The sequence below is a fragment of the Ovis canadensis genome, chromosome 2, assembly GCF_042477335.2.
Source record: "Ovis canadensis isolate MfBH-ARS-UI-01 breed Bighorn chromosome 2, ARS-UI_OviCan_v2, whole genome shotgun sequence".
In the NCBI taxonomy this organism is placed as follows: Eukaryota; Metazoa; Chordata; class Mammalia; order Artiodactyla; family Bovidae; genus Ovis; species Ovis canadensis.
This window is the reverse complement of record NC_091246.1, coordinates 251,872,259-251,883,263: the sequence shown is the minus strand read 5'-3', so window position 1 is coordinate 251,883,263 and position 11,005 is coordinate 251,872,259. Positions and strand designations below refer to the sequence as shown.

The window sequence follows — 11,005 nt, the reverse complement described above, 5'->3', positions numbered from 1 at the left end:
GGAAGCAGAGATGAGAGTGACGTGGACTCCACCCTCCCGGAGCTCCAGTCTGCTCAGTGTGGTCCAGACAATCACACACCACACAGTGGGAGCTCGGCAAGGTGAAGACCTGTAAAGTGCTGCGGGAGCTTGAGGGTAGGAGTGAGCCCTTGGAACTGGAGAGGAATCGGCCGGGGAAGACTTCTGTAGGAAGCGGCCCTTGGACTCCGAGGAGCCTAGGGTGGGCTTAGCTACCTGGGAGACAGCAGGCCAGTGGAGCATCGCTGCAGAAGTCCAAGTTGAGCAAAGGCCTGGCAGTCAGAGAGGAAAGAGTGCCCAGAAGTCCCATGGCCTGCAGACCAGGTGCCTGGAGCCCAGGGAGCTTGGTCTAGTTCTTGCCTTGAAAAGTATTTCCTGAACCCCTTCTGGGTTTGGAGTACTGCTTTGGGCACCAGAGCTGCAATGAGTCCAAGACAGGCATTAGCCAAGTCTGCGAGGGTCCCCAAAGCTCCAAGGGAGAGGGACACAGTGCCAGGCAGTAACAGGTCCCAGACACCCCGCCCGCCGCCCCCCGACCCATCCTGGATGGTGCAGGGCCTTGGGGTTGTGGCTTTTATTTTCATTATTTATTTTTAATTGGAGGATAATTGCTTCATGATATTGCGTTGGTTTCTGCCACACATCAGCATGAATCAGCCATAGGTACGCGTGTGTCCTGTGATGACTGGAGGGGTGAGATGGAGTGGGAGGCAGGACTTAGGGCCTTGGGGTTTGAACAAGCAGAATCCCGTTGACAGAAAGATCCGTATTGCCTTTTACAGAGGCCACTCTGGCAGCTGCTTGGATGGTGTTTCAGGGGCAGGGAGAGCCTGGAGGGGCCTGGTGAGTGGTCATGAAGGAAGAACCTGCCCCACCCCGCCTGAGACCCTGCCACCCATGCCAAAACACACACTCCCCCTGGCAGCTCCCTGGCCTTGGTTTTTCCTAAGATCTCAATCCACCCTCAGAGGAGACAGCCGGGGAGATTCAGAAGGTCCAAGAGGCAAGTGGGAGCTAGGGGCGAGGCCAAGCCCCTTCCTCTTCCCAGGAGTGTTTTAAAGGCACCAGGCTGGGTCGGGGCTGTGTCCAGTGGTCCTGGGGGTCTTCCTCAGAGCTCAAGATGCAGGGGGACAGGCTAGAGGGTGTGGCACTTGGGGATCTCGCCCTCGCATCTGGACAGATAACGCAGGTGATTCTTGTAGGTGTTCAGGTTCCGCTGCAGGCAGAAGGCCAACGTCTTGTCACAGGCGCACAGCTGCTGCTGACACCAGCTCCCCTTGGTGGCTGCGAGGGGGTGGAGGAGGGCACTTAAGTGGTCTGCCCCTTCCCGTGGTAGGGTGGGTTGCCCCCCTGGAGGGGAGCCACTGAAGGCAGCTCAGCCCTTGTCCAGCCTTTGGTGCCCTTCCCAGCTCCCTGGACTCTGGCTCTGTGCCCTTGGGCAGGGGTGTGACCTCCCTGTGTGCCATTGCTCCTTCGTTCATTCACCCGTTCAGTAAACAGCTGAGCACCTGTCCCTCGACAGTCCCGGGGGGAGAGGAGCACAGAACGGACGCCCGAGCTCACACTCCCCGGGATGGGGGGCAGTGTCGGAGAAGTGTGTGGTGGTTGGTGTTCGGTCGCTCAGTCGTGTCTGACTCTCTGTGACCCCATGGATGGCAGCGTGCCAGGCCTCCCTGCCCTTCACAGAAGTGAGTGCAACCGTGCTTACCCAGGAGTCAGGCACGAGGCAGGGGCTCTGAGCTGGTAACCAATGGGACTGACTGAATGTCAAAAGCCGTTTGAGCTGAGATCAGAAGAGTGAGCTGTTGGTCCTACTCTGGAAAGCCAGGGTGGAGGAGAGGGGCCGTTCCTGGCAGAAGGAACAGCATGTGCAAAGACTCTGATGAAAGATGGACAATGGTGCTTCAGTTTCACCATCTGTCAAATGGGGACAAGAGAGCCGGACCTACTGTATAGCATGGGGAACTCTGCTCAATATTTTGTAATAATCTGTAAGGGAAAAGAATATGTATACATATATATTCAGATTAAAATAAGAAGTCAAAACTTTTAGCACATAGTAAGTGGTCAATAAATGTTGGCCATTACAGTTGTTGCCACTATTCTCAGTTAACAGGGACAGCTGGTGAGCCCATTCACCATCCAGTCCTGGAACTTGCCACCTTTTTCCATGTGTGGACCCTGGGGCTTGGCGTCCTGGGTTACAGCCCAGGCTACTCATTTGTAGATGTGTGACTCTGAGCAAACAGTTCACTTTAGTTTCAGTTTTCTTGTCAGTAAAATGGAGATCAGGGCTTCCCAGGTGGCTCAGAATTTGCCTGCTAAGCAGGAGACATGGGCTCAAGTCCTGGGTCAGGAAGATCTCCAAGCAAGGAAACGGTAACGTGCTCCAGATTTTTGCCTGGGAAATCCCATGGACAGAGCAGACGAGCGGGTCACACATCATGGGGTTGCAAACAGTAAGATGTGACTTAGTGACCAGGAACAAGAAGAAAATGATCACCAGGGTGGACCTGCCTCCTATCTGGGCTGCTCTAAAACTCATGACGATGAAATAATAAACACTAACCTCGGTAGCTGGACTATTTATCAAGCATGCATCTGCAGGGCACCTTATGTCTCCTCTTATTTAAGTTTCTGAATGAACTTTATGCAGGAGAATGCTGTTATCATCCTGAGTTTCCAGACGAGGATCCTGAGGTTCAGAGAAGTTCAGCAAAGAGCTCAAGGTCACACAGCTGGTCAGTGGTGGGTCTGGGATCTAAGCTGAGGTCTGGCATCCTTCCAGATCCTAAAGGGGTCAAATTCTCTATGGGACCTCTCCGTCCTCCTGCCCCTGTTGCTGCCTCTCCTTCACAGCCCAGATATTGCCAGTGGACATATGAGAAAAACAGAGAGGCTGAGCAGCTTGTGCTTTGTCACACAGCATACAAAAGCAATGCGTGCTCTAGCTCCTTGGCTCAGCCTCCTACTCCAACCCTGAGGCCCAGGCACTCACAACACTGGACGTTCCCCCGGAAAAAGGTGTAGTGGTAGTGGTTGAAGATGATGTCACATTTGTCAGATTTGAGGTGACGGTAGCAGCAGTCGTGTTCGTGGCAGCACCTGGCAGGAGAGGACAGGAGGAGGGTGAGTCCTTGGCTGGCTTGAGTCTCAGGTTGCCCCTGCCCCAGAGAAGAAACTGCGTGTCCGCCTCGGAAGTCAAGGCCTGGAGGGTCTAGTCTTCTTTCCAGCTAAAAGTTCTCGAGTGCTTCCTGTGTACCAGGTGGTGGTTTAGTCTCTAAGTCGTGTCTGACTCTTGTGACCCCATGGACTGTAGCCTGCCAGGCTCCTCTGTCCATGTGACTCTCCAGGCAAGAATACTAGAGTGGCTTGCCATTTTCTTCTCCAGGGGATCTTCCTGACCCAGGGATCGAACCCAGGTCTCCTGCACTGCAGGCAGATTCTTTACTGTCTGACCTATGAAGGAAGATTCCCTCCTATGTACCAGGCACCTGCTCTACCTAGGAATTCTCTCTTAATCCTTTTGGGCGCTCCAGGATAGAGGTACTAGCATTATCCTCATTTCACAAATGAGGAAACTGAGGCTCTGGGCGGTCAGGCCACTGGCCCAGGATCATACAGCCTGTATGTGGTGGGTGAGGGTGCTGACCTCGGGCCAGGCTGGCTCTCATCCCTCCTCTGGCAGATCCCTGGGTTGCTATGAAAACCAAGTGAGACCATGGCAAAAAGAAGTTGGACTTAAAAAAAAAACAACAATGTTCAATGGCAATGGGAAGTGTTTGTGGCTCTTCTAACTAGTTTGGGGTGGATAGTGCAAGGCAGACTTCAGAAACTCTGGGGAACCCTCCAGAAGGGCTGAGGCTGGATCAGAGCTCAGCAGAGTTCCTAGCAGGGAAAAACATGAGACCATTCAGGTAAGACCTAAATCAAATCCTTTATGATTATACAGTGGAGGTGATTATAATTAATAGATTCAAGGGATTAGATCTGATAGACAGAGTGCCTTGAAGAACAACTTATGGACTGAGGTTTGGAACATTGTCCAGGAGGTGGTAACCAAAATCATCCCAAAGAAAAAGATACCTAAGAAAGTAAAACAGTTGTCTGAGAATACCTTAGAAATAGCTGAGAAAAGAAGAGAAGCGAAAGACAGAAGAGAAAGGGAAAGAGATATCCAAACCAATGCAGAGTTCCAGAGAAGAGCAAGGAGAGATAAGAAAGCCTTCCTCACTGATCAATGCAAAGATATAGAGGGAGACAGTAGAATGGGAAGGACTAGAGATCTCGTCAACAAAACTGGAGCTACCAGGGGGATATTTCATGCACAGTAAAGGACAGAAATGGTATAGACCTAACAAGTGGAAGAGATTAAGAAGACGTGTCAAGAATACACAGAAGAACTATACAAAAAAGGACTTAATAACCTGGATAACCACCATAGTGTGGTCACTCACCAACAGCCAGACATCCTGTTGGGTGAAGTCAAGTAGGCCTTAGGAAGCATTACTAGGAAGAAAGCTATTGGAAGTGATGGAATTCCAGTTGAGCTCTTTCAAATCCTAAAAGATGATGCTGTAAAAGTGCTACACTCAATAAGCCAGGGAAATTTGGAAAACAGCAGTGGCCACAGGACTGAAAAGGTCAGGTTCCATTCTGACCCCAAAGAAAGGCAATGCCAAAGAATGTTCCAACTACTGTACAGCTGTGCTCATTTCACGTGCTGGCAAGGTAATGCCCAAACTCCTTCAGCCTAGGCTACAACAGCACATGGTACCAGATGAATAAATGGGTGGAGAGGAAACAGGAGACGAGAGAGGAGGGTCCCTGGGGAGAGGCAGAGCGTGGTTGGGAGGAATTACCAGTCTGTGGCATCTCTGGGTTGGCCCTGGCCACCAATTCCGCAGTAGCAGCCGTAGGACGAATAGAAGAAGATGGGGGTCTTCCCCGTCACTTGTCTGACCATCTTGTTCAGGTCCAGCATGTTGCCCTCAGCTGGAGCCACACCTGCCAAGGAGCCCAGCCACAGGGAGAGGAAGTGAATCTCAGGGGTGTCCAGTGGGCTACAGGCCTGGCACCTCTGCTCTGCCTGGGCCAAAACAGTGACCTTGGATAATAAAGTAACCACAAATGCTGTGGCTATTGGAAGCATAATGAGAATTGGTAACTGATTACCAAGGATCTTTTCATGTAGAGACCCATTGACTCCTCCCTTTCCATGAGATACTCTGTTTTAAAACAATCTTTTTATTTTGGTTTATTCTTGATGTAGAGAAAAGGTGCCAAGGTCATACAAAGAGGTCTCATACACCTCCCCATTCAGTATCCTCTCATCATGGTGCATGTATGAAAACTAAGAAACCAATATCGGAACCATAAATGCTGTTTTTAATCTCCATTTTAGGGATGAGCACACTGACCTTCAGTAACTTGCTCCAGGTCATAGTAGCTGGTAACCAGAGGAGCAGGATGCTAACCCAGGGCAGCCTGGCTCTGCTCTCTGTCTCTGGGTTCACATTCGATAGTAGGAAGACACTCCCCCCACCACCCCCGACTCCCACCACAGCCCATAGAGAATCCACACGTTAACAGTATGCGTGGGGGTTTTCCTGGTGGCTCAGTGGTAAAGAATCCGCCCGCCAGTGCAGGAGACACAGGTTCAGTCCCTGGTCCAGGAAGTTCCCGCGTGCCAAGGAGCAGCTAAGCCCATGCGCCACAGCTATCACGCCCAGGAGCCACAACTACAGAGCCCACGTGCCGCAACTACTGAAACCCACGCCCCCTAGAACTTTCCCTCCAATACAAGAGAGTCCCCGTGCTGAGAAGGCCATACACCGCTAACAGAGAGAAACCTCACCCAGCAACGGAGACCCAGCACAGCCAGCAATAAAATAAAATAAATACAATCATTAAAAAAAGCCCTTTAAAAAAATATGCATGGCTCTTCCGGAAAGGAGTGTGATTTAGAAATCAATGTTTTTCATGAATATTTTTCACTTCAGTCATAATATCTGCTGGTGAGAATTGATCATAAGGGGAATTCACTTCATTGGGAGAGAGGAATGCATTATATTCAGTTAGGAGAAATAAAATATATTAAGCCAATGAATTCATGGAAGAATTTGGGAGAAAGAGATGAGATGCAAACGGGACTGGATGTACCTGTGTGCAACCTCGGGGATGACTCAGGAACACAGATGGAGCCCAGAATCGCAGAGAGACTGGGCTGGGGAGGCCCCTTCGGGTGACCCCAGTTGTGGAAGCTCCCCCCGCCCCCGACCCTCAAGTAAACGGTGTTATAATGGAAGCTCTACACTCAAATAAAGTGAGTAGTAACCAGGGGAGAGCCCTACACTAGGGACAGCTGGGTCTGGGATGAACTCATGCAGTGGGCAGGGGTGCCATCAGAAGCAGGGTGCTTGCCTTGCGAAGAAAGGGATAGTTACTCAGTGGTGCCTGACTCTTTGCGACCCCATGGACGGTAGCCTGCCTGGTTCCTCTGTCCATGGGATTCTCCAGGCAAGGATACGGGCCTGGATAGCCATTCTGTTCTCCAGGGGATCTGCCCGACCCAGGGATCGAATCTGGGTCCATTTCAGGCAGATTCTTTACTGTCTGAGCCACCAGGGCTGCAGCTAAACATCAGCTGGTAGAGGCTGGGACTTGCAGGTAGGTCGTGTCCCCAGTGTGTGGAAGCCCATGCTGCCACTCTTGTTTGCCACGGTGGCTCTAGCTGTACAGATGCTACAGAGAAACCTTAATTGTGACTGTGCTGAGGAATGACCTCAAGCCCCCTGGAACCCCAGATTTGGTGATAAGGCCCTAGAAACAGACCACGGCCGAGAGTTAATGTCCACCCAATAGGCCAGCCAGGGATCTGAATTTGGAATCTCACCTTTTTGCTGAACCTCCATCTACTTGTGCACCCCAAGTTTAGACCTTTCTATTTCAGCTTAGAAGTAGACACACAACTTCACACCTGAATTCTGTAGCTGTTCCTCGCCAAGCAAACAAATTCAGCTTTGATTCGGGGTGCTTTTTGTGGTCTTATTTCTTACAGTTTTACATTGAGGTCAACCCAGCCCTGGGGAATCGAGGAGCTCAACTTGTGGTCAAGAGGGCTTCGGGACACTGACTTAGCTTAACAGTGATTCCTGCCTCGGTTGCTTTTTCCATCCTCAGCTGTCGCTGAGAGGGATGGAGCCCCTTCTCCCAAGGGTTAGCGACAGTGGCAGGGACAACATCACCACTAACTCAGGCATGCGCTTTGTGTTAAGTTACTGCTCGCTAACTGTTCCTCACCCTTGCTAGGGGTTTTGTACATATTTTCTCATTAGAGCCCTTCTAACAACCCAGTGAAGAGGATGTTATTGTGCCCACTTTACAGATGAGGTATAGACGGGTAGGGGGACTTGGCCACGGTCATAGCACCGGAAGCTGATGGGCCAGCATCTGAATGCAGGTTAATCTGTGTATTTCATCTCTACACTGTATTGCCTCTTTGCATCTGAGAGATGAATTTCTGCAGTTGATTGCAGCTTTCCTAGTGGTTTTCACCGTAACCCTGGTGGTGTGCTCCTCTCGGGAATTTGGGAGTCCCAAAAATAACATAAAGCACGTTAAAAACGAAATGCAAGTGCTTTCTCAGACCACATATTCTGAGATGGATCAACAAGTAAACACTCCAGTTTGCTAGCACCCAGATTTGCAACATTTGATCTGTTAAAGATCAGGTGGAAACTTCACCATTTCCCAATGGACAACAGAACCCCCAGGGTCAAGGGAGCTGAAGGGTTCTGAAAAGATGGTGGTTTGTCGCTAAGCCATGTTCAACTTCTCGACCCCACAGACTCTAGCCTGCTAGGCTCCGCTGTCCACGGGATTTCCCAGGCAAGGATACTGGAGTGGATTGCCATTTTCTTCTCCAGGGGATCTTGCCAACCCAGGGAGGGAACCTGGGTCTCTTGCACTGCAGGCGGATTCTTTACTGACTGAGCCACCAGGAAAGGCCCCTGAAAGTGTGGAGAGGTGTGCATATGTGAGAGATCACTATTATCTGCTCAGAGGGACACAGGAGGGCAGATCCATTTCCGTAGTTTGTGTCCGAAGTACCACAGACGTCAGTTCAGCTGGAGCCCAGTTTGTGAACGTCTAGTTTCCCGCCTCTGCCTGCCACCCAGCTTGGCCGCCCACAGCCCTCTGGCTGAAGCCACTGTTCCAGGGGATTGAGCCACTGATGACTCCTGCAGGGGGCCGAATAGTGGGGGACTGGGGGACCGGGTCCGGGATGATCAGCACAGCAGCTCAGTTTAGGAAAGAGGTACAGGGCACCCCAGCCTCCCTCCCCGCCTCCCTGGCTGTGGGTGCTGTCCCCACTCACCAGCAAAGACCAGCAGCACGCAGAGCAGGGAGAGGCCCATGACCCCAGCACAGAGCAGTGGAGGCAGCGACTGGAAGGCCCCTTGCGAGCCAGCAGCCCCTTATATCAGATGGCCCTGCCTGCCGAGCTCACTCCCCCCTCCCAGCTTCAGCCCTGCCGGAGGTCACCCAGGCGCTTTGTGTTTCCTCTTTTCTGGCAATGCGGATTTTTATTATTCCTGTTTTTAATAGCTTTTAAAAGTGGTTTTGATTGCATGATTGGCATAGAAGATTTGGAGAGCTTGAACAACTAGAAGCAATTTAAAATCCTTTGTGAATCCATTCATCACCACTAATTTTTTCAATGAAATTGACATACAACTGTGTCAATTTAAGGGGACAATATATTGATTTGATACATTTATATATCATGATCTGAGTGTTAGTGCAGCAATAATTAGCATTTCTATCACGTCATGTAATTACAATTTCTCTTTGTGGTTGGAATAATGAAGATCCAGTCTCTCGGCAAGTTTGGTGATTATAACACAACATTGTTGTCAATATTCACTCTACTGTGTAGGACCTATTTACTACTTGTTGCAAGTGCGTACACTTATACAATATTTGTCTTAGCTCTCCCCCTCCCGCACTTCCTCATAACCACCATTCTACTCTCTATTTTAAGATATTTATACACACACACACACACACACACACTCACACACATATGAACGATGTCTTCTTTACGCACTCATCCGTTGATGGGCACTTAAGTTGTTCCATCATTACCATCTTGGTGTCAATGTTATCCTGGTTCTATTACTCTCTGTATATATCTTTCCACACTTTTCCCTGACCAATTTAGGTAAACACTACAGGTTGTACTTTGTAGTCTGTCTTTTCATTTACTAAAATAACCTAAACATATTTGTGTGTTGTTAAACCATCTCTTGCAGAAAATTTTGAAAGGTAGCCTTGTATGCCATTCATTTAAAGAATCCCCTATTGTTGGGCGTATGGGTTATTTCTAATATCATACTATTCTAGACCACACAGCAGGACAGTGAAAGAAGTCTTTGAGATGAAACCTCGTCCCTGCCCAGGATTGTTTCTACAGGGTATGCTCCCGAAGCGGGCTTGCCGAGTCAAACCACACATACAACTTGAAGGCAACTGACATGTGTTGCCAACTTGCCCTGCAGAAGGTCGTCCCCAGTTTAAGGTGGGACTCCTAATGAGGAGAATGGCCTGGACCCAGCCCAGCTAGGGTGGAGGTGCTGATGGCAAGACATGCTTGGCATTACAAATGGATAGTCTGCTACAATGCTCTACCAGTAACCTTCTGAGGTTTGCTGGAGAGCCCACGAGCGCAGAAACTGGGCTTCTTCGGTGCCTGTCAGACGGCTGTTCAAGAGCATAGAGCACAGGCTGACCTCTTTGCTGCGAGCTGACGGGTCTACACAAAAGAAGCCAAGTCACTGCTGGGCGATCTCCCTCTCCCTCTTCTCTGTCTCTTTAAAATCTAGTTTTCCTTTATTCCTAGACTCAGTCATTAACTGATCATCTCATAATGGAAAAGCCATCTGCACGCAAAATACTCAGCAGCACACACATGAAATCTCTCCGGCAACTGCTGGCTGCCTCCCCTAGGCGTGCTCTATAGGCACATGCTCTTTACCTCTTTGCTGTTACCAACGTGGGACCTTCCTGTGCACTCTTCTAGGTCTGTGGTTACCCTTCTGAGCCCCAGCTTCCCCCTGAGTTCATCTCAATTGGGCAGAAGCAAAAGTAGCCAGGACTTCTGCTGATTCCAGAGGTCTTTGCCCTAGTGGGAGAGAAGACTTGATAGATGCTGCCAAAAGTCTTCAAAATCTGCTGTCCCAGACATCCCCAGAGGTCCCAGGGCACAGTTCAAAGGGAACGCATTCACACTGTGGCTTCTTCTCCTACCAGCTTGGGACCCTGGGCAAATCACTTGACCTCAAGAGCCTTGCTTTCCTCATTTGCAGAACGTGGACAATGTGGAGGCAACCGGCCCTCTCTCCTCTGATGGCCGTGGGGTTTAGAGACCACATACACACAACACTCTGCACGCAACACACCTGCAATAAAATGCCATTATGGTGACTGCCACACCGGTTATGTAGCATCACAGGGAGACCAAGAGGCTGGAGGTGGGACCCAAGCCCAGGCTGCCTCCCTGGTGTTCCACCTGCTGCACCCGGAGAAAGCTGCTCAGCTCCACCTCTTCCATTTTCTCATGCGTGAAACACGGTGGTGAGAGTGTTACAGAACCAAACTTGAGTCCGCTTGCCCAGAAAAGCCAGTCTACTGACTTCCGGTCACAGTGAAGTAAAGAGCATCGTTGACTGCAGGGCACCAAGCAAGCAGTCCAGACAGCTAATGCTCAGTTCAGTTCAGTTCAGTCGCTCAGTTGTGTCCGACTGTTTCTCAAAAGGCCTGAAGTCCCATGGTGTCTTTCAGGCAAAGGCTTTAAAGACAGGATGAGGGGGAGGGGGTTGGGGGTGTGTGGTCAGCCTGTGGGCATTCTTCTGATTGGTTGGTGGTAAGAGAATTAAGGGATCAATATCGTCAACCTTCTGGTTTGAATCGTCTGGAGTCTATG

At 50.2% G+C, this 11,005-nt stretch overlaps 1 protein-coding gene across 5 annotated transcripts; it reads right to left on the bottom strand.

The window, feature by feature from the left end:
- Nucleotides 1–583: 583 nt before the first annotated feature.
- Nucleotides 584–8,595, bottom strand: LOC138434446 (group IID secretory phospholipase A2-like). 5 transcript variants are annotated; one of them, XM_069579232.1, is made up of 4 exons: nucleotides 8,399–8,595; nucleotides 4,881–5,025; nucleotides 3,017–3,123; nucleotides 584–1,302 (listed from the first exon to the last, which is right to left on the bottom strand). In XM_069579232.1, exons 1-4 carry the CDS (start codon nucleotides 8,436–8,438, stop codon nucleotides 1,154–1,156), a joined length of 441 nt encoding a protein of 146 aa, XP_069435333.1. In that variant the 5' UTR covers nucleotides 8,439–8,595; the 3' UTR covers nucleotides 584–1,153. The 5 variants fall into 5 exon arrangements, with proteins under 5 accessions (XP_069435333.1, XP_069435334.1, XP_069435337.1 ...); XM_069579233.1 differs by having other exon boundaries at nucleotides 584–1,234; nucleotides 8,399–8,571; XM_069579235.1 differs by lacking the exon at nucleotides 584–1,302 and adding an exon at nucleotides 2,751–2,809 and having other exon boundaries at nucleotides 8,399–8,571.
- Between the last annotated feature and the right edge of the window lie 2,410 nt (nucleotides 8,596–11,005).

What these genes read in the sequence shown, in the direction of transcription:
- LOC138434446 (XM_069579232.1), bottom strand. Translation starts at nt 8,438, where the DNA reads ATGGGCCTCTCCCTGCTCTGCGTGCTGCTGGTCTTTGCTG. An exon ending in CGTGCTGCTGGTCTTTGCTG is followed by an intron (nt 5,026 to 8,398) that starts GTGAGTGGGGAC and finishes GCTCCTTGGCAG; the next exon opens with GTGTGGCTCCAGCTGAGGGC. An exon ending in CCGGGGGAACGTCCAGTGTT is followed by an intron (nt 1,303 to 3,016) that starts GTGAGTGCCTGG and finishes ACCCCCTCGCAG; the next exon opens with CCACCAAGGGGAGCTGGTGT.